Raw genomic sequence first — 23,461 nt, 5'->3', positions numbered from 1 at the left:
CTCACTATTAGGAAATGGAAATCAAGTTGGAGAAGAGTGGGTTCGAACCTCGGACCTCTGATCTGTGAGTCCACAACACTAGCCACGGAACCGGCTTAGGCCGTATATATAATAAATAAATGAGAGTAAAACTTTAAAGAACGGGAAGTAGAAAAAAATATATTGAGATGAGACAAGAGATGAGAGACAAGTAGATGCTGCATGCTGTTTCAGATAGTGATGAAGAAGCGAGGTATGCGTACAAAGGCAGAGTGATGCGGTTATATCCTCGCAAATCTATCATATCAAATATTTAAATTTGAGAGTTATTTTCTGTTGGTCGTAAATAATCGTGTTAGAAAAATGGGTATCAAATTGGGTTAGAGCGGGGTTCGAACCTCGGACCAGATTCAGAGTCTGCAAAATTACCATAGGACCAGACCACAACTCGTCTAAAAAAAAAATGTTCAAATTTCTGTTTAAGCAAAAATAATTATACAGGTTTTCTTTAAACCCTGTCACATCCGAAACCACAATGATCAGTATGAGCAAGAAGACATATTGCCACATTAAAATAAATTTTTAGAACGAATAAAATTTACAAAAATAAAATATTTAAGTAAACAAATGGTTGCTTACTTCTGCAGGGGAGAAACGAGGGGGGAGTCTGATCAACCGCGCGGCGGCATCCCCCTCGCTTCTCCCCTGCAGAAGTACGCAACCATTTGTTTTTTAAAAATATTTTCTTTTAAAAAAAATTGTCCGTTCTAAATATTTTTTTAAATATGCTAATGTCTTCTTGCCCATACTGATCATCGTGGTTTCGGATGTGACAGGGTTTAAAGAACATCCTGTATAATTTAGAAGCAATAGTCATACAGTGACTAAATGCGTTCCAATCAACCAGCAAGAGAAGTGACGTTTTCTTATACAGAATGAGGAAGTTCAGCGGTTTTTTTCAAATTTTTTATTCGTTAATAGACTGTTAAACTAAGTCAAAAAAAATTTTAAAAATTTTTTACATATCGTATTATCGGCGCTACGATTTTTTAAAGTTTTGTATTTCTGAAATAACTCCACGTGTGACGTCAGAGGTTCATTTCCGCTTATTCCCATTCAGTTCTTCCTATTGGTCCAGAACCGACAAGCAGACCGGAAATCTTCCATAGCTCTCAGATCATAGGTTGATTCACATGAACCAGTGACGTCATTTAAAGTAGTGCGTTTTTATCAAAATATTTTTAATTATTCTTTCTGTACATTTTCAAGAAACTTTGCAGTACAATTTAATGCTCTAATTTTTACCCCGCATAAGAAAACATTTTTTGTATCCAATTTCCCGTAGGGCTGAAGTTCCTCATTGCAGACATACCTTTTAAATATTTTTGTAAAAGTTTTCACTTTCCCTCTGCTTCATATTTTTCTAGTTTCCTTAGCGTAGAGTTGATGCGAACGTTTAAGCGATGCTCGAAATCAAAGTCTTTATACATTGTCGTGGATTTCACTAGTAAAGCTTTTCCTTCCGGTCTTGTCTGAAAATTGAACACAAAAAAATATGTTTTACATCATCTTATATTCACCCTTATCTGCACCCAATCCAACTGCAGCATATTAGCTTTGAAGACAATACTTCGAATAAAACACGAGGTTCCGTTCTTTCACAGTAAATGCCCAATTTTTTACTAAAAACGGCGGAAACTTATTTGTACACCTAATAAGTATGAGCGAAACCGATAGGACGACTTACGGTTTTCGGGTGTGTGAAAGGGGTGCTTTCACTGATCGAGTAGCCACTCTATTATTTTGTTCTTGTTGTCATGAAATGTTCTAAGGTGTTTCGGAAAAAAAAAAATATGGGGACTAAATTAACACACTTTATATCCACTATGCTGGCTCCACTTTAAAGACGGGAAAGATGGATCTACTGAATTATTTCTTCCAAGTATTTCATGCTGTGGCGCCTCCGTCATAGACAATCCTCAAGGACCTACCGAGGAGCGAAACCACGCAAGCGAACGCAGCTCGTTAAGTTACCAGCCTGCGGTTCGATACCCAGCCGGAAGTAGAGGGAGACAAGAACAAAGGCTATAAAAGGCGCGAAGTTCAAGGCCCGTTCTTCTCTCCTTGTCCGAAATTCAACTGCAGTGCTTCCTCACATAAAATTAGTCTTCTATAAAACACGTGTTAGATATAAATTTGAATTAAGTTAGATTTTATTGAATGTGTAATAAAATATCTTTGTATTACACGCCAGTTTCTTATAAAATAAATAGTGTTATCATATTAAATAGCCAGTTTCTTATAAAATAAATAGTGTTATCCATGTAAGTAAGCCGTTCTTATTTCTTGTGTGATAATATATATGTGGATCCTTTTCCCCGCCACCTTCTGAAAAGAACGTAGTAGGGTGTTGAGCGAGAGGTCATAAGGTACCAACGGGACCGATTGCAGGCTCCAGCAGAGACGCGAGGCCCCGAGCGGATGGATGCAGGTAAAAAGGAAGATAGCCTAATCCTACCTCCCGCACACGCCTGTGAGTATAAAAGTTACACACAGCGTGTACAGATCTCCCCGACAGGTAAGCAAAACGCCACACACACCCACAATGCTAATGCTTCAAGATGTTCCAAATTACACACACACATCTATAAAAAGTAAGATAAGCTGTCGTTTCATTTATGTACACACATACTCTTGCACAGCTCTTATGAGAAACATGAGAGCTTCTGCACGAGATGATTTTTTTAGTCAGTGAGTTGATAAATTATATGTCTTCCTTTTATACATTTTTATCATATGATTGGTAAGCAGAATGGTGACATTTTCGGATTGTATTTTTTTAATACCTATAAAGTTTATTGTCATGTTATAAATATATTTGACTTCTATTCTTATCTTTAATTAGATTATCATAAGCAGTATATGGTGAGTGTGAACTAAAAATTTCATTAAAAAATAAGTGATATTTTAGGAGATAGAGTGATTTTTATAAAAGTAGTCATTGTTTAATTTTTTGCTGTAGCGTAACATGTAGTTAAAATTTTTAAAATTGTATTTTCAAAATCAATATGGATATTGTGGAGTAATGTTTTCATACACAACTTCAAAAAGAAATTATTAAAAAAACGTCAAGATTTGTGATTATGTTCCATAAAATTTAAACGGTTTCAAACAAAGTTCAAAATAAACATGAATCGTGATGTATTAGCGGCGTGGCCAATGCAATGACCATTTTAGCGGGATTTCAAAATTCAATTAAAAAATATTTTTTATGCTACTAATAAGTAGTAAAAAATATTTTTTTTACTCGACAGTATTTCATAGACCTTTATTACTTAAAAAAGTGATATTTCCCCTTTATACATGAAAAATGCATTATGGTTAAAAAATATCTTTTAAATACTCACACATTCGTTTCTCAAAAGAAGCAGCGCTAACTCATACTGCGCAAAGGCGGAAATGTGAATATCATCAGTGGAAGTTGACCTTGTACTGAGGCACATCCTAAAGGCGTCGACCGCTCTCGTGAAGAACGCAGCCGAGGAATCCGACACGCCGCTTCCATCACTTCCGTCGCCAGTCTTGCTAATTCTGTTTCCCATAACCAGACACGCGGCGCCGTGAATCAGCCAGCCCAAGCCCACCATAGGCTCGTGGGCGAGACAAGGTGCGCCGTCGTTCGGAGTACACACTGGCAAAAAAATATTTTTTATTTTATTTATAACTCATCGTTTTCCAATCCACACGCAATGATGCTTAGCGCTCCAATACGGAAGTTCGCTATGATTTTTGTAATTTTTTCATTACCCCGCGCGTGACATCACTAGTTCTTTTGGTTAGTTGTCCTGATTGGTAGGTTCGCTTCCCAGAAACCGGAATTCTTTCACAACACTATCATTGGTTGATTTAGAAGAACTTGTGACGTAATTTAAATGATTTTTTCATGAATTTTAAAGAAACTTGGCCATACAATTAAATGCTCTAATTCTTACTGCGTGTAAGAAAACATTTTTTAAATCCAATTTCCAGTAGCACGGAACTACCTCATTGCAGTGTGTCCGGTTAATTTTTTATACAAAACACGAAAGGTAAGAAGTCTTATACTTCCAATGCCAGTCCAGGAATTCATGCACATTACATTCATGTACAATGATTCAGTACACAAAATAAATCAACATAGTAAAATAATTCGACACGGAAAATCACAAAGTTGGTGGTTCAATTATTGATTTTACATATGAACTTACCGGCGATAATTGTAGTCAAGTCTTCTGTATCACAGCTCGGGAAGGTGTTCCAGAGATAAAGCATTTCGAAGCAATACAATTGCCAATGGAGCTTGTCTGTAACCCATGCGGAATCCATGTCTTCTTTGTCCGGAAGCTTGACCATTCTTCTTTTCACATATTTCTCTATCTGGGCGCCCTAAAATTGACAGATTGTCGTGAGTATTATTTTATTTTTTGCAAGAGCGTATTAAGCTCTCACGGAATGAATAAAATCAGTTTTCAAGAAAAATGTTCTTAATTATTAAAAATTGTTATTAAAATATTTTAACTTATTTTCGATCGATTATGTGAAAAGTATTTTTAATGGATCATTTTTCTTCACTAAATCATGTAAAATTGTGCACAAAACTTTATCACACGTCTTTTCATGATTCAGGGCATATTGTGATGAAAGGAAATAAAATAAAATAAATAAAACCCAGAAAAGTGCCTTAAAGGCGACATTAAAAACTGGGTCTAATTAAACCCGACACTGCCATGCAAGTATTTTTTTGAGACAGCGGGCTCTAAGAGTTTTTACAATTGCAAATTGATAAGGGTCTATGAAACACTATAGATTAAAAAAAATAATTTTTGTGCCGCTTAGTAGCATAAAACATATTTTTATTTTATTAATTTATCATTTCAAATTCCCGCAAAAATGGTTTGTTGCATTGGCCATGCCTCTAATAAGTCACGATTTGATTAAATTTTGACTTTTGTTTGTGGCCGCTTAAATTTAAACAGAACGTCGTCACGAATCTTGACATCACAACGGTCAAGGTCAAACACGTCGCATTTTTGTCAATACATATTTTTTAGCAGTATAAATATAAAAATCTTGAATGAAAATGTGTTTCCGCAATATCCATAGATTTTGAAAATACAATTAATATTTTGTAAATCCATTTCACGTATTTTTATCGATATTCATAGTGTGCGATATTTCCCTATTGTACCTGTATTAAAAAATATATACAATATATTTTATTGTAACTAAATGGGCTGAATGAGTCTGAATACGATTAAAATAATCCCGGTGTGCAGACAGATTAACAAGCTGCATATTGCAATGGCTGAAACACTGTACCAATCCAAGAAATTTAATTCATCAAATTATTAGTAAAATACTTGCAAATCTCACAGATCCTAGCAGTATTAAATATTCAAGGAACGATAGACAGAAATTTCAGAGCACTCACTTTGTTGGGTGACTTGTCTAACAGTCGAGCGATGTCTAGTTTCCCCGGCAGTACCCCTTTGGTGTTTCCATAAGAGCCAGTGGTGACGGTGGACAGGTAGGCGTAGAAACTGCGCGACCACTTGCTGTGTTTCCGGAGCTGGTGGAAGCAAACGTAGGCCTTCTCGTAGCTCAGTGTCAGAAGGTGGCACCAGGCCACTTCGTGTAAACCTGGTGATATATTAATTTAATCACATTAAAACTGTAAAAACATTCAAACGGGAAGATTTAGATTAGTGTACAAAGGACTCTTATGGTGGAGAGGGTTCAGAAGAAATTTCTTCGGTTTCTCTACATGAGGGAGTGCGGATATTATCGATGGCTTTATCCCACTGAGTTCCTCCAGGGTATGCTCGGTTACAGCAGTTTGAAGACCAGAAGGAATGTGTATTTAACTATGCACTTCTTTCAATTGTTGTGCGGTATTATTGACAACCCTGAAATTATGCGAGCATTAGCTTTTATGTTCCGGATAATTACCTTAGACAGCGTCAGCATAGACTGTTTCACATTCCAATATACAGGACCGACCTGCCAATGGTTGTACCTGTTGGAAGGGCTATCTCTATGTTGAACAATATTACTTTGGACATTGACATTTTTCACGTCTCTGAGGGAGTTTTTTGTTACAAGATTCTCTTACTTTTTCAACATATTATTCTCTGGATATTATGTATAATTATGTCTTATTTTTATATATACCTAATTTTACCTTTTTATTTTAATTATTTTTATATGCATGAATTAAAATATTCCATTTTGTAATGTACATATATCTGAATAAATAAAATTGAAAAGGATATGCATCCCGAATGGGGCATCCAAACAACGCGTGGTCTATGCATTCCTAGGCAAGCCCGCACTCTCACCGAAGACTGTCCACAAAACTATTTCTGGGGATTAGACTGACAAGACATGAGATGAATGCAATGACAATCTTGATTTCAAACAAATGTTTATTGACAATACAGTGGCCAATCGTCAGTCTGATAATATTGGAGACGATAGACAATTTGTAGGCATGATACCAGGGAGAGGGTCGGATGAAATTTCGTATATTTTTGTATCGAATTCTCTTGTTTGCATTTGAAATTTTCTTAAACTGATTCCAACCAAATGATAATTTAAAGCAAAAAAATGTCTGGACACAAATTGTACTCGAATGGCATGTCACAAAATACGCTATTTTTTAAGGTCCCTCTATTACAAAGACAGTGCATTGGTTTATCAAGGGCAGTGTATTTTGATCATTTTATTTTGTTAAATGAAGGTAAGATGATCAGTCGTACTTTAAATCCCTTGGAATTTTAAAACAAATATTAAAAAAAAAAAAAAAAATTTAATAAAAAAAAAAGGAAAATTTTGAAAGTTTGGAATCAATGAAATATTATCAGTAAAAAAAGAATTAAAAATTTTTGGGCCTATAAAATATGCATGTCTCTGTGCAAGCCTTGTTTTACAATGTGGTATTTCTAACACACGATTCCTTCTTTGACTTGATCTATTTGAATTACTTGTAAATAAATTTAGGTTATTAAATATATATTTTAAACATTGAAAACAATATATTTTTCTAAGGTCTAAAAGTTTAGCTTCTTGGAACAATTGGAAAGAGGGAAAAGTAAAAAGTATAAAATTATGTCACCTAAAAATTTAACATCTGGAATGGCGGCGTTTGTTACAGATTGCTGGTAAGCTTCAATAGCGCCGGGTATATTAGGCTGAAAATTAAAATATTTTATATTATGTACAAATACACATTTTACACGTGAATTTATTTATTTATTTATATACTCTTTTAACTCGGAAAGAGTTCAGCGGAAGTTTTCACGCTACATTTAGTTCAAAAAGTGTAAACCTATAAATGAAATCTGCTACCAAACATTGATGTCTGAGTTGAGGTTACCATTGCTCTCCACCAGAAGGACAATTGCTGACCTCAATCTAATGCACAAAGTGATATGCACCATAATAAATTGCCTAAAATTACTGTCCCCGATTAACTTCCGTGTACCCACAAGGACCACCAGACTCCGACACATGTTCCAGTGTGAGTACAATAGGACAAACTTCACCCAGCATTCTATCCGCCCCTAGTGAGCATCCACAGAACAGCTAATAATTATGCTGAGCTGTTGGACTAGCTCCACACCACTCCTGCTGCTATCAAATTAGCTATCCTTTCCATTGAATGGCCATCCCCTCAATTCTCATCTTTTTGATTTGTATTCATCTTTACTTATTTCCGTTTTCTTTTTTTATAATTAACATATTAGTAAAATAATACCGATTAAATTTTGTGCCAATTGTACTTGATGTACTTCTTAACCAAATATTGTAAGAGCCCTTTGGGAGTTTATTAAATAAATAAATATGATTTATGTATTCACATTCACTATTTATTGAAAAATACATAAAAAGGACACAAATAATAAACTGTAGAATGAAATAATACCGGAAACAATTAAAAATAACAAATTAACTATCGATAATAATAATAAAAATCGCATAATGGATGAGGCCTATTCTTGAGTATGAAAATATCCTTAAACTAAAAAAAACATAAGTAGAAAATGGGATGAGTAATAATGGATAAAGATGTATGAATATGTAAAGGAAAAACAGTACCTAATTAAAAAAAAAAAAACAAGTAGAAAATGGGATGAGTAATAATGGATAAAGATGTATGAATATGTAAAGGAAAAACAGTACCTAATTTAAAAAAAAAACATAAGTAGAAAATGGGATGAGTAATAATGGATAAAGATGTATGAATATGTAAAGGAAAAACAGTACCTAATTTAAAAAAAAAAACATAAGTAGAAAATGGGATGAGTAATAATGGATAAAGATGTATGAATATGTAAAGGAAAAACAGTACCCAATTAAAAAAAAAAAAACAAGTAGAAAATGGGATGAGTAATAATGGATAAAGATGTATAAATATGTAAAGGAAAAACAGTACCTAATTAAAAAAAAAAAAACATAAGTAGAAAATGGGATAAGTAATAATAGATAATGATGTATGAATATGTAAAGGAATAAAAATACTTGCTTTAAAAAAAAGATAAGTAGAACTGAGGTGAGTAACAATGGAGAGTGATGCGAGTATCTTTTTTTAAAAATAAATATTTGCGTTCTTGGTAAATCCCAAATATTTCAATTTTGGGGGCCATTTAATACATTTTTTTTTTAATACATTTTTTTTTTGCACCACAACAGGCCAGGAGGCCTAATTACAGTGGTGAATTACATCACAGAGCACCCAGGCTTGAGAAAAATCACATTTTAATTTTTGTGTTCTCACCGGGAATCGAACCCGGAACCTTCCGTGCGTGAGTCAAGCGTCTTGACCACTACACCACGGAGGCCGCCTCATCAACGAGTTGTAAATAACTCACTATTAGAAAATGGAAACTAAGTTGTGGTAGAGCGGGGAGCGAACCTTGTACCTCCTTGCGACACTAGCATTTTTATATATTTAGGTGAAAACTTCCCAAGGATAATTATGATAGAAAGAGTGTAAACTAACAAAAAATAACTGTAAGAGATAAAATGGAAGCACGAGTAGCAGTAAACACAAAAATGACTGAGGAATTTTCCACCTCAGTATCTTTGAAGGCTGATTTCAGCTAATTAAGTACTACTTTTTTGTATTATTATAAAAGCATAGAGTGCAGCGCAGTTTTTAAAGTTACTCAGAAACTAAGGAATTGCCTTTTTAGATTTTTAATTTTGAGGTAAAAGTTCTAGTCTGACTCGAACTTAAAATTTGCATTTGAGGTCAATTTTTCGTAGCTTCTATTAATGTGACGAAGCTGATGATTTTATGCGTGAAAGTACAATTTAAAAAGAATGCGGTACAAAAAAAAACCTGAAAAAAACCTTCCAGAAATTAAAAACTGATCAAGTCGAAAATTCTCAAAAACCCATTGAAAAAATCATAACTCGAAAACTATGCAAAATTGCAGAACATACATGGGGGTGATTCGGATAGCCTTCAATATGAGGCACCTACATTTTACCTTTGGACGTCACTTCTCCGGCCACCTGTATATACAAATATTTTTTAACAATATTTTGAGTTTGTCCAAATTTTTGTAGACAAGGACTGGATTCAACTCCCTGGGGAGCTGTTTATATTAAAATATTACAACAGAGATGAAGAACATGTCCAATTTCCAAAACTCAAAATATTGTTGATAAATTACCTGGTCCATGAAGAAGTATAGAAATTGAAAAAATAATATTTTCAGGCGTTGCCTAGTATGTAGGTGAAATAATTCAATTAGATGAATCTCACCCGCATAAATAAAGGTTTCAGCTCTTTAACTTCACAAACATCAACAGATGAAAGAATTGAAGGAATATGGATGTTCAAATATAGGCAGAATGGTGAATGTTACACAGTGTGTAAAGTGGCCACTTAAACCAGCCATTGACAGGTCATAAGCCCTGTAGATGCCTAGACTTCCATATTACCTTATCTTAAATGTTCTTCATCTCTGTTGTAATAATATAATATTTTTTTATTTAATAACTATTTATACCGTTCCATATTCACCTTGATTCTCTCAACTCGTCCTTTGAAGAATAGAAATAAGGCTGAATTTTGAAATTCTATCTCCTCTTCCAAAATGAGAGTTGCTTCCTCCACCCCCGATGCGGATACAGCACCATCTAGGTTGAAAAACGGACGAACTATGGTGTGGTACCATAGCAAAGTTAATCTGGAAAAACGAACAACAAGATTCATTTGGTATCCAACACGTTTATTGGATTTTAATTGTAAGCTAAAAATATTTATGTAATTGTAATTTTATTATTGTAAATTTGTGAACTTATTATTATATACCTACTCAATACATAAAAAACTTGTTATGTTCCCACTCAATTAAATTAAATGATGAAATAATTTTATAAAATCTGAATGTATTAATCGGGTAGTGGTCCTGTGGCTAGTGTCTCGGACTCACGGACCAAAGGTCTGTGGTTCGAATCCCACTTTACCCCAACTTGATTCCCATTTTCTAATAGTGAGTTATTTACAACTCGTTGAAAATGGCCCTCAAAATTAAATATTTGGGTAAATCATAAGAACGCAAATATTTCTTTTTTTAAAAAAAAAAAGTTTTTACCTTAGTTGACATTGAACATAAATCTTAGTTACTCGTATCTACCAGAATCTGATACGAACATCGAATGTTAAGGATCTGGACGTTAGATTTGTGAGCACCCTGACATTTCATGAACACATAGAGACAATCAGTGGTAATGCATTGAAGATGTTAGGATTTGTTCTGCGTACTGCCAGGGTTTTCAAAAATACCCGCATACTGAGAAGTAGACTCGATGATTTAGAGGCCACATGAACTGAAGTACTATCTTATGATAGAGAAAATCCAAAAGAAGTTTCTGAGATATCTCTACATGAGAGAGTGCGAGTATTATCCTCGGCTCTACCCGACCGAGTTTCTCCAGGGTATGCTTGGCTACAACAGTTTAGAGACTAGAAGGAATGTGTATTTCACTACACATTTTTATCGATTGTTGCGCGGTATGATCGATAATTCTATGATGAGCATTGGTTTGTATGTTTCTGATAATTACCTAAGACAGCGTCAGCATAGATTGTTTCATATTCCGATATTCAGGACCAACATGCCTATGGTTATGCCTGTTGGAAGGGCTACCGCTATGCTGAACAGCATCTCTCTGGATATTGATCTGTTCCATGTATCCGAAGGGGTTTTCCGGAGCAGGATTCTCCTACTACTTTGGCATAAGTCTCTTTCATGTATTTTTTCTTTTTTATAATATGTACGTATTGAATATATGTTTGTAATGTATAGTTTCAACTATATTTTATCAAAATAAAATCAATTTTAACATCAAACTACGTATTATAATAAATATATTTATTTTAAAATGAAACCCTAACAAATATTTTTAAATAATGGAAGGCTTTCCCCAATGTCCCTAATAAAATATACTCAGTTTACCCTAATTGATTTTAAATTACTTTACTTATCTTGGCTTGTATAGATTTCCTCAATCATTTAACAGCAATTATTTTTAGTATATAAAGAAACTTTGTAAATATCTAAGTACCTACATAAGTTTGAAAATTTCCTAACAATGCAAAATGCGTCACAAAATACCATTTTGTATATTAAAAAAATAGAAATAAAATCCAATAAACATGTTTTATTTTGGATACATTACCAAATTTAATATGGAATTCTACCAATTGTCTGCACACACAATAAACAAGATTCATTTCAAATAAAAATTTGATTCTTGCATATACACATCTTACTAAAAAATCTAAAAATATATATATATTTTTTAAATATATGTACATATTTTTGTAATAGACGACTATCAAACTCTTCAAAATTTTTCGTAATTCGAATTTTTGTAATTTTTAAATGTGACGTCACTAATTTTCGTCGGTGAGTTGTCCTGACATTTATTTAAAAAGAGGAAAAATAAATATTAACATTCTTATAATTTTAATTCGTTGCAATAGAGGGAAAGTATTTTTGAGAAGGGATATGGGAATCTGGGCATTTACAGGGCTTATGACCTGTTATTGGCTGGTTTAAGTGGCCATTTTACACTGTGTAACATTCACCATTCCGCCTATGCTTGAAGCTTGAACATCCACATTTCCTTAACTCTTCCATCTGTTGACTTTTGTGAAGTAAAAGAGCTGAAACCTTCATCATGTGGGTGAGATTCATTCGGCTGAACCAATTCACCTACTAGGCCACTCCTGAAAACAATTTTTCAAACTTCTTCTTTTACCAGGTAGTTAATTCAACAATGTTTTGAGTATGTCCAAATGCTTGCAGACTGGCTGGATTTTCTCCCTAGTTAGTTGTTCATATTTAAATTTGTTGCAACAGAGAGGGAAAACATTTTTGAGAAAGAATATGGGAGTCTAGGCATTTACAGGGTCCTCTCTGTTGCAACAAATTTAAATATGAACAACTCCCTAAGGGGTGAAAATCCAGCCAGTCTGCAAGCATTTGGACATACTCAAAACACTGATCTTATAATTTACCCAAATATTTCAATTTTGATGGCCAGTTTCAACGAGTTGTAAATAATTTACTATTAGAAAATAGAAATCAAGTTGGGGTACAGTGGGGATCAAATCTCGGACCTCTGATACGTATATTCCCTTCTCTTAAATGTTCTTTACCTCTATCGTTATATGTTAATATTGAGGTATTTCAGCAACCAATGGTAATGAGATATGTGGTCAGTGGTCATGTTTCCTAAGTCCAAATACAAACCGATTGCGTGTGTTCTGTAGTGATTAAAATTTATCAACAATCAATATAATATATTTTATTATATAAATAAAACACGAGTTCTACTTTAATCCACAAATTTGGAATATCCAGTGACCGGTTTCATCGCTTTCGCGACAGGTATCTTTATTAAAAAGTTAAATGTATTTATACAGAACAGAGGTAAGGATACATAATTCAAAGTTATATGTAAGTAAATTAAATAAAGTTATTTTTATCTTAAGGATCTGTTAGTTACACAGATAACACATGTGCATTCTCCATTACTTTACCCATTGTAATACAATTTTACTAATGACTTTTTACCCTTTGTTTTTCAGAAATCATTATTTACAAAACCACACTCACGAAGGATGAGACACCAAAAATAAAATAAAATACTTAAACTCATTAAAATAGCAATATATACATTCATTAGTTAACCCATAGAAAATTTGTTGATAATGATCCTTAAGATAAAAATAACTTTATTTAATTTACTTACATATAACTTTGAATTATCTATCCTTACCTCCGTTCTGTATAAATACATTTAACTTTTTAATAAAGATACCAGTCTCGAAGATGTCGCGAAAGCGATGAAACCGGTCACTGGATATTCCAAATTTGTGGATTAAAGTATCACTCGTGTTTTATTTTTATAATAAATTACAATGAACTTCCATCAAGAATTTTCACTTGCAAACTTAAATTATCAATATAATACGTGAGTGTCTTATACACATGGACTTACGAGGCAAGTGGCGCTCGCATGTCGGCTCCCCTGCGCGAGTAGTTAAGGCACTGTATGGCGGAGTTCTGGTCCCCCTGGAAGCCCAGCATGTTGGCCCAGCGGAGCAGGATGGGGGGCGCGAGAGACACGCACAGCTTGAATATCCCATAGCCAAACGATACGGCGGACATGAGACGCGCTACCGCCTCCGGGTCTATACCACTAAAAATAAAACACTGACTTTTATAATAGAACTATTGTAATTCTCGGATGAGAATATTGTATGTCAGTGTGCGATACCAGTTTTGTAGAAATCTGTTTTATCCGAAAATAATAAACCCAATTTATTATACTAAAGTGGGAATAACCTTGTGGTAAAGTGGAATTCAAACCTCGGACCTTTAATCTGCGAGTCCAAAACAGGACCACAACCCCGTTTATATATTTTGATTCCAAACATGAAAGAGACAATTGTCAGTTTTAAAAATATATAATATTTTTATAAAGCATAATTAGGTGCGTTTTACATTTTTATTAATGGCGCATAAAGCACTACATTGGTTCACCAATCGCAGCATATCTTGATCATTTTTGTTACATGATCAGTCTTATGCTTCGGGTGCCAGTCCAAGGACTATGAAATATTCTAGTGTGAAAACACCCTTTTAAATAAATATTTCATGTCAACCATGTCAGGAATCGAACCTGAGACCTCTCGCATAGCAGATTAACGCGATAACCACTACACCACGAGGCCAACGACAAATCAAATTTTTATCAAAAAATACTATATTTTTCTATCAAAATATTTCAAATAATCGACACATGCGAAGTACAAAAATTTTGACGATGAATGATGATAAATCAAATGTGAGGGTTTTTGAAAGAAATTAAAGTACAAAAAAATGGGGTTATATTGAAACCGGAAAAGAGGAATTTGTGTATCTGGGAAGTATGTTTACTAGGTATAGAAAGACTGGGAAAGATATTGAAAGGTGGGTGAGCGCCGGGAACAGGGTCAACAGTGCACTAAAATCAACCTTGGCAAATAAATGTTTGCAGCAGGAGGCAAAATTAGCAGTTCACAATGGAGTCCTGGTGAGGTATGGAATTGGGAGAATGAGGATGAAAGTAGGCTGAATGCTGTCAAAATGCAATCTCTCAGGCGAATGTGTGGTAAAACTATGTATGATAAGTGTGTACAAATGTTTAGATTTTTGCATTACGTAAGGCTGAGACAAGCATTACCGACAAAATAAAGAAAGGTGTGTGAAAAATTTTGAGATGAAAAACTCAAATTAATTGTTTGTTCACTATAAAACTGGTACTTACTTTTCTGAACACTCCTTCTTAAGGCCGATCAAAGATGAAGCACTCTCGTAAATAGCTGAACTGAAATTATTGATAGATGAAAAAAGAGACATGGATTTTCTAATGGAGTTAGGACGATTCTTGTTGACAACTCTACGTCCTCCATTCAAAGAATTCGGATGGAGAAATGTCGACGGTGGGACGGACAGACTATGGCTCGAAGAGCTGAAACTCTTTTCATCGAGCATTTCTTTACTTTGTTCTAGTAACCTCTCCTCAAAATCTATTTCACAACCATCTTGAGATTTGCAATCATTCTCGATACTTGTGAAATTGGAGAATGTTTTGCTGGCGCAAGTGTACAGATTGCTATAGGCGTTCATGTCGAGGGACTGAGACAAGTTGGACGGTTTGCTGTTGGCTCTTTGGCCGTTGAGTTTCTGTGGCGAGCAGATGTTGGGTTCGAGGGGAGGATCTCTGTCGCTGATACTCCAGGATGAGCAGGAAATGGACGTCGGCGAGCTGGCTCCACTAGACGATTTGTTGCTCAGGGATCCTGGAATATAAAACGCTTCATTTTATGTATTGCAAAAAAAAGTTATCTCGTTTTGGTTTTTTTCCTGCCTGGCTCACGTATTAACATACATTGTACTTCATAATCCAATATACCATTGTGAAAAATTTCAAAGCTTATTAGTAAGAGGGGGTTAAAAGCAAAAACAGTACTGTCCATGATTACTGTTTTTGGGAAACCAACAAAACCAGTAGCAAAAATACTATTTCTTTTAAGTTCAATGTGCATATTGGACTTTACCCCTCAGTACCAGCGTCATTCCTCAGGTACACGAAGAAAAATAATCATATCTCATTATTTTCTTAACCAACCCGCCCACATTTTTTGCATGCATCTAGCCAAAGATATATTCTTTACGAATCAATATAATTTTTACTTGGTAGCCCAGGTTCTAAAATTTGTGTTTTATAATTACTATTTTCTAATTACTTTACAATTTTTAAAAAATTCACAATAATCAAGTTTTTTTTGTATTAATAAAATGAATCATTTTTAAAAATTTCGTAAATAATATTTTTTTAAATAAAAAAATATAAAACAGTAATATATGCCATTTGTACTCTCCCCCTTTATTTTATACCCACTGAGCCCCAATGTCATTCCTGAAGTACATGTTTTTTTTTGTAAACAATGCAACTTTAAAGAAATTTTTTTTTTGTAAAAATATTTTTAAATAAATACAATTCATAAATGCAAAAAAAAAAACATTTTACTGGCTAAAATAGCATCAAGTATTTTGAAAATACTCATAAGGTCCATCTCCGTTCTACGTTTCTCCAATGAAGACAGATTGAGGGATTGCTCTATTTTAAGATAGGAATAATTGTCCCTCTGCAATGAGGAACCGTTCCACTTTACTTAGAAAACAGTATCGGAAAGACTCGATATGGTCAATATGAGTCCTATAGAATGGAAACCATATTGGAGAAGTATATTCTAGATGGGGTCAAACCAGTGAGCAGTAAAGAGTTTTGATGGTATTAATATTTTTGAAGTCTGTTGTCATTCTATTGATAAAACCAAGAAGCTTGAGAGATTTGTTTACAATACTATCAATGTGACCCCGATAGGAGATGTATTGTTACTATTTTCCATTTTCATTTTATTTATTTATGTATTAAGTGATGGTATTTGAAAGGGATAGTGAGGTTACTGACTGCATAATAAATGTAAACAACGAATGTCTCGAGCAAGTAGAAGAATTTTTGTATCTGGGAAGCATGTTTTCAAGAGATGGAAGAGTAGAAAAAGATGTTGAAAGAAGAGTGAATGCGGGCAACAAAATGAACGGAGCACTAAGCACAGTAATTTCTAATAAAAATATGTCAATCGAAGCTAAACTGGCAGTGCACAACGGAGTTTTAGTCCCAACACTTATGTATGGAAGTGAAACATGGAACTGGCAGAGGAAGGATGAAAGCCGAGTGAACGCGGTTGAAATGCGATTTCTTAGACGAATGTGTGGGAAATCAATGTATGACAGGGCTACGAATGATGAAATCAGGCGAGAGTGTAAATCTGAGACAAGTATAATTGATAAGATTAAGAAAGGGTCTCTGAGATGGTTTGGTCACGTAGAACGAATGGACGACGAGAGAATGGTAAAACAAGTATATATGGCAAAAATGAACGGCAACGTTAGACGAGGACGACCAAGGAAGACGTGGCATGACCGGATAAACCAAAATCTTAAGTCTGGTCATGTCAAAAGCAGACAGAACCGAAGGGCATGTATGACAAGATGTATGAATGTGGAAGAGGCTAGGATTGTATGCCAGGATAGACGTGTGTGGCGGTCCATTCTCTCTGCCTACCCCTACGGGGAAATGGCGTGATGGTAGTAGTAGTAGTAGATGTATTTCAATGCGCAGATATTATTTGTTTCAGGTCTCGACTAACCAATTTGCTGTGTTACGGAAGAATCTTTTTCGTTACATGTCCAGCCATGATCGCCAAAGTATCGTAATGTGACAAAAACAATATTTTATAGGGAAACACTCCTTACTTTAACAAGGAATCCACTTTGAGTTGATTATTTAAAATTCCTCTCAATTAACAAGGAATACACTGTTGAGTCCATTATTTATTTTATTGATACCAAAAAAATAAATAATCTAAACAAAACTTGGATCTTAAATCATATTCCTTAATCCTACCTTTACTGTACCAAAAACATCCCCACATTACAGTGCTGTGTAGTCGATACACACGCAAAAATGAGGGATTTTAAATCAAAAATTGCATATTCACCGGCAATAGCTTCAATTATTGTATTTTATTATATTTTATTAACATAAACGGCAAATCTGCCTTTTACAAACATTTATAATACTAACATATTTGGCTTAATATATATTTTTTTTAAATAACCTAAAAGTTATACAAGATTTATAAAAAAAAATTATACAACATATTCAGTAGAAAGTTTAAACAATTTAAGAATAACTGTGAAAAACAAATTAAATAATAAAATATTTTTTATTAATAAAACAAGAAAATCGTAAGTACTGTTTCATACAGCTGGGCAAAGTGAACAAAAAATTGTATATATTATGAAATGTATAAATATAATTACTATTCACCATCTTTGAAAAAGTTCAAAAGGTTTGTTCAATAGGAACAATACCCTATACTCTTTACAAAATATATCCGATAGGTGGGAATAACTATTGCCGAGTTCATGAAGTCAGTTCAATACGGCAATACAAGTATACACTGTCCGTGAATTGTTGCTACAAAACGGATAGATGTAGTCAAAAGTGATAATATTATTGATCTAAATGTTAAAAACATTAGCTCATGTCTGCAGCGCGAGCGAGAGGACCACCCCTAACGCTCGGATAGCTACTGGGGCTACTGGCTTCTGGCAGAAGTACCGGCAACTTCGCGATTTGCACATTTGACGAGTGAAATTGTATATCTCGGTCTCGAATATACTACCCATGGTATCGAGAGTGAGACGTAAAGAGTGTTACAATTGTATATTCAGTACTCTTTTACTTCATACGCCACGTCATGACATCAGTATACTTTTAATTGTATTGGTGATTTATCTCCGATTTCTGATAAAATGCCTTTTCTATGCCCAAAAGGTATTTATCAATTAATAATAAATTATTTCATTTGAAACGTGTATTAAAGTTGTTGGTTGCAATATTTGCTAGCTACACATTACCGGGAAGGGAAGGTTAGTAATAAAAAAGAAAAAATATTGCTCCCGTTGGTTACGACGTTCTGGCGATCATGGCTCGATGTATTAGGAGAGGGGAAGTACATCCATTATTTAATACAAATATTACTATTGCATTTGGTTTTCAGCATCGTCAGTTGGTCGTATGTCTGCTGGTAAATCTTCCAAGCGCGTCGCAGCGTCCAGCCGGCCTTCATGAAAGACGTGAAGTCATTCCTGAGAAAGGTGAGGGAGGCCTGGCATACGAGGGAATCGGCCAGCACGATTCTCTCGGCCAGCGAGTGTTCCAGAGACTTGTCCTCAGGTTGGGAGACAAAGATCTTGTTCTTCAGGGACTTCATCCAGCCGATCTGCGTGACGCATTGCTCTTCAATTTTTTTTATGTCCCCTATCGCCTCGTTCACTCTCATGTCGTCGAAACACATCAGCGCATTCTGAAAAGAAAATGAGTGTGAAATGCTGAAGACCGTTTGATTCAAGTGAAAACATCTATGGCGATTGAGATTGATTCTAAGTAATTATTTATACATATATTAACGGCTGTAGTAGCAAATTTGTACAAAATGCATAACATAATAAATAAGATAGAGTAGAACATAATAAAGGAAAAGCATAGTTAATAGATTTGATTAAATAATACAAAGATTTGTGATAAAGCAGTGCAAAATCATTAGAAAAGAAATAAAATATATGATACATATTAAGTTTGTAAATCTTACATACATACATTTTATGATTGTTATTATTATTTTGGATAACTTATATGTTATATGGTGCCATTTTCGTAATATAATACCGTTTCATTTAACAAAGTGATTATTTAAATAAATCAATTAAATTTGAACTTTTTGAATTTACAATTTAAGCTGAACCATTTATTTTGTTATCACATGCTGCAGATTAATTCAAATGATTTAGAGCAGGGGTCTCCAAACTACGGCCCGCGGGCCAAATCTGGCCCGCCAGTGTCATCAACCAGGCCCGCGACAGCTAATGGCCTATTGTTGTTGTGATAGGTTGGATAAAAAACACAGAATTGTTATGACTCGGTTCTATTTACTTGCTAGGTAAAGCTTAGTGACAAGTATAATACGCAGAAAATTTAACTTAAGCATAGCTACTAACAAATAATTTAAATGAATCCAACTAACATTATAAACATTTATTAACGTTATAAACACATATAAACATTATAACATATAAACACATAAACATATAGCATATAAACATTACAACATATAAACAAATAAACATATAGCATATAAACTTTATAACATATAAAATACCAATGAGGTTTTTTTTCATTGTGATTTTCCACTGACAATAGTTTGTAGTTGTGGACAAATTTTACTTGTACCAATTATTAGAGAGATTTAAGATGCTCATCAGTTAACTCAGATCTGTAAACATTATTTGTGTACTCCATTTTGGAGAATGTTTTCTCACACAAGTTAGTAGTACCAAAAACAGAAAATAGCCCACGAGTAAATTTATGCAAATTATCAAATTGTGCCAGCGGAAGACTCTTGTAAAATTCCAACAAAGATTAGTTTTGATATTTGTTCTTTATTATATCACTGCACTCTATAAATCAATCATTTCCAATTGAAGTTCCGGGGCTAGTGTTTCAATGTCGGTTTTTTTTCGGAGGATTTTGAAAAATCTTAATTTCATTCGCAATGATATCGAAGTCTGAAAAACGAGTTTCAAAATTTATCTCTAAAGCACTCAAAGCTCCGATTGCAAAATCGATGAAAAACTCAGTCTCAGTAGTGTGACTGAATATTTCACGTGTTTTTTAATGTGTGAAACATTTTTTACGTTATTGTGATTAAAACAGTATTATTTTCTGCCGGAACGATTTGATATTATTATATAAATTAGGGAGAAGCTGGTTTTCTCCTTGCAATTCAGTTTGTTCATATGTTTTGTCGAATCGACATAGAATGCTAACTTTCACAGCCATTCGCTATTTTCAATTCTTCAATGCTTTTCATCCAATAAAATTTCAATCACTGATCGAAGTTCAAATAAGCGCTGAAGTACTTGGCGCGTACTCAGCGACTTATCTAGAAATCATAGATAATGGCACGAAAATTAAAACGGTTTTGGCCCTTGGAACTTGCTGGAGTAATCAGTATGACCCTAAGGCTGGAAAGTTTGGAGACCCCTGATTTAGAGAACAAGTGGGTTTTAAGATTTTTCCGAAACATCACTTCACTCTCACAGCCACGCACCTCTACTGGGAGAGCATTCCATGCCATAGGTCCTGCGACCGCAAATATACGTTCACTGAATTTAGTGCGCTGTTTGCGTAGAGTTATAAAAACTTTTCCTCTCGATGTAGATGTAGCTGATCTAACCGTAAGACGTCTATTAGCTAGTTCATCTGGAATACAAAGTTCCCTCAGATATTCTGGAGCAGAATTGTGCAGTGACTTATACATAAGCCAACAGAGTTTGTATTCCACCCTCTGTGGAAAACGTAGCCAGTGTAATCCCCGAAGTAGTGGAGTGATATGACTGAACTTAGAGATTCCAAAAATAAGTTTCGCTGCGGCATTCAATACAGACTGTAGGCGAGTAATTTTACTATTTGGTAGACCTGCGTAGATACCATTACAATAATTGACTCTAGGCACTACAAACGCATTTATTAATTGGTGGGCGGCATCAACCAGCAAATTTTTGCATATGCATCTAATTTGAGCGTCAAGAGAAAGGTCAGAATTAAGGAAGATTCCCAGTAGTTTAACGGTAGGTGGTAAAACGGTACTCCTTACATCGGGTAGTGCCGTATCCTGAATCAATTTCTGTCGTCTGGCTGAAGCCATTTATAGTTGTTCCGCTTTAGATGGGTTTAATGATGTGCACATAGATACATTATGTATGTGTAAGTAAATTATATCCTGGGACCTACCACAGAGAAATGTCTCTTAACCAAAGTTGTTTTACTTTTTGGAAAATAATAATTTACGTGAGAGGAATATCTGGTTTTTATTTTTTGCTGCGTTCTTTGTTTACTACTGCCCCAATAGTGGATCAGGCATGACTTAAAATAGAATTGCCAAATTATAAGGACTTTGGCCTCTTTCCGAGTCCGATGGAAAGGTAAGAGGGTACTAGTACATTATCTTTAATATAGTAAGGGTAAACATTTTATGTTTGTATATAATTATATATTTTATTTAACATATTACAACAGAGATGGAGAATAATTTTAGAGAAGAGAATATGGAAGTCTAGGCATTTACAGGGCTTATGACCAAAAATTTAGACAAACTCAAAACATTGTATATATTTTATGTTTGTGTGCATTTCAGTTTTTTAGGAACAACCCAAATTATATTAGTCACCACAGATGCCTAAATTTGTATCTCATGTTCAAGCTCGAACAAAATGCTTGAGTTTAAGGCGACAGTCTCCAGTTGAAGAAAATTAGATTCAATCTAAATCCAAGGAAGCATTTCCTGAGCAATAGGGTTGTTGATGGTGAGAATAAGCTGCCACAAGAGTTGGTCTCAATGTGTAGTCTCAACAAGATCAAAAATGGACTATATTTGTTTTGGAAAAGTTAAAGTGCTGATGGCTTAAAATTAAATAACAATAGTAATAATTATTATACTAATATTACTTATAATAATAATAATATGAATTATTAAATAATAAATTAAACCTACTCTCCAAAATAAATATTTATTCCATCTGCCGGTTTGAAGCACTAACTATGCGCAATATTCTTTCTTCTATCATTTTTGTTCAAATAACAATTTTATTTTCATACATTCATACTCGTATATTAAACAGTGCAACATCATTAGAAAAGATTAATTTATTTAAAAATAAATTACGACTCATTCTATCTGGCTGCAATACACTCCCACTTGCTTTATAATGATGCATACGCTTACACATACCTGAACACTTACTCTCATACAAATACACCCTCTTATACACATATATATTTTATATGCACACACATATTAATTTAAGAATGTACCATTGATTATTATTTTAAAAATTCGCTGGTCTGTCTTTCAACCTGTTAAATATGTAATTTAATCATTGTTGCTTGTATGTTTTTATAAAATAAACAAACAAATTTAATGTGGTCAAAACGAAAACACGTATTTGACTAATTATAAATAATTCAAAGTGGCATAAATAGTGATTTTTAAAGAATAAACTTATTACAAACTCACCATAAAAGTAACATAACATATTCCTGCCGTCATATGAATGTTCGGGGGGCTATTGTTGAAGAGATCTTCGGCTTCCTTGTTTTTATCATTGATCAATAACTCGATTCCTCGTCTCGCGGCCTTCCAATCGGGCTCATCTTCAACCATGTTATACAAACCTCAAGCCATTTAAACTAGACAATTTTGTTTACAAAAGATAACTAATTAAAGGCACAACACAAATATTATTGTATCAACGATTACAGACACCGAAAGTAAGCACGAACATAGTAAGCGAAGAAATATTCGAACCAAACTCATCCGTCTCCATTTTAAGAAAAAGTCCGTTTACTTTTCATCACGTTTATGGCTTTTATATAACAACTTACGGCGTATAAATGCATTTTGGCGTGAGGCAGGCCTTTTCTTATACTTTTATTGATCTATATGCGGCGAATACCGCGTTGGGGATGAAGGGCGGCATGTGAAAACACGTGACGTCAATCAATACATACATACGTAAACACAATACATACCTACGTCATTAAGGGGCTGAAATAAAAAACACAAAAGAAATTCAGTTAATCAAAATGATAGTTAAATTAAGAAGAATAAACAGGATTTTTAGTATATTGATAATTTAACGCAAAAGTTTGATATAATCCCTCAAATTATCGTCGTTAC

General features: G+C 34.1%; 2 protein-coding genes across 2 annotated transcripts; both read right to left on the bottom strand.

Annotated features, from left to right (window-relative positions):
• Positions 1-1,025: 1,025 nt before the first annotated feature.
• LOC148275816 (tetratricopeptide repeat protein 39C-like) lies at positions 1,026-13,728 on the bottom strand. The gene is made up of 7 exons (XM_088235157.1): positions 13,543-13,728; positions 10,052-10,217; positions 7,133-7,208; positions 5,450-5,658; positions 4,227-4,404; positions 3,387-3,670; positions 1,026-1,511 (listed from the first exon to the last, which is right to left on the bottom strand). Exons 1-7 carry the CDS (start codon positions 13,710-13,712, stop codon positions 1,377-1,379), a joined length of 1,218 nt encoding a protein of 405 aa, XP_088091283.1. The 5' UTR covers positions 13,713-13,728; the 3' UTR covers positions 1,026-1,376.
• A 1,071-nt stretch (positions 13,729-14,799) lies between these two features.
• Positions 14,800-23,447, bottom strand: LOC148275815 (uncharacterized). The gene is made up of 3 exons (XM_088235162.1): positions 22,799-23,447; positions 18,706-19,030; positions 14,800-15,388 (listed from the first exon to the last, which is right to left on the bottom strand). The coding sequence occupies exons 1-3, from the start codon at positions 22,943-22,945 to the stop codon at positions 14,850-14,852; spliced, it is 1,011 nt and encodes a 336-aa protein (XP_088091288.1). The 5' UTR covers positions 22,946-23,447; the 3' UTR covers positions 14,800-14,849.
• Between the last annotated feature and the right edge of the window lie 14 nt (positions 23,448-23,461).

The sequence above is a fragment of the Micrasema longulum genome, unplaced genomic scaffold (genome assembly GCF_059751315.1).
Source record: "Micrasema longulum isolate JH-2025_06_02 unplaced genomic scaffold, ASM5975131v1 h1tg001339l, whole genome shotgun sequence".
In the NCBI taxonomy this organism is placed as follows: domain Eukaryota; kingdom Metazoa; phylum Arthropoda; class Insecta; order Trichoptera; family Brachycentridae; genus Micrasema; species Micrasema longulum.
This window is presented reverse-complemented; position numbering and strand designations above follow the sequence as displayed.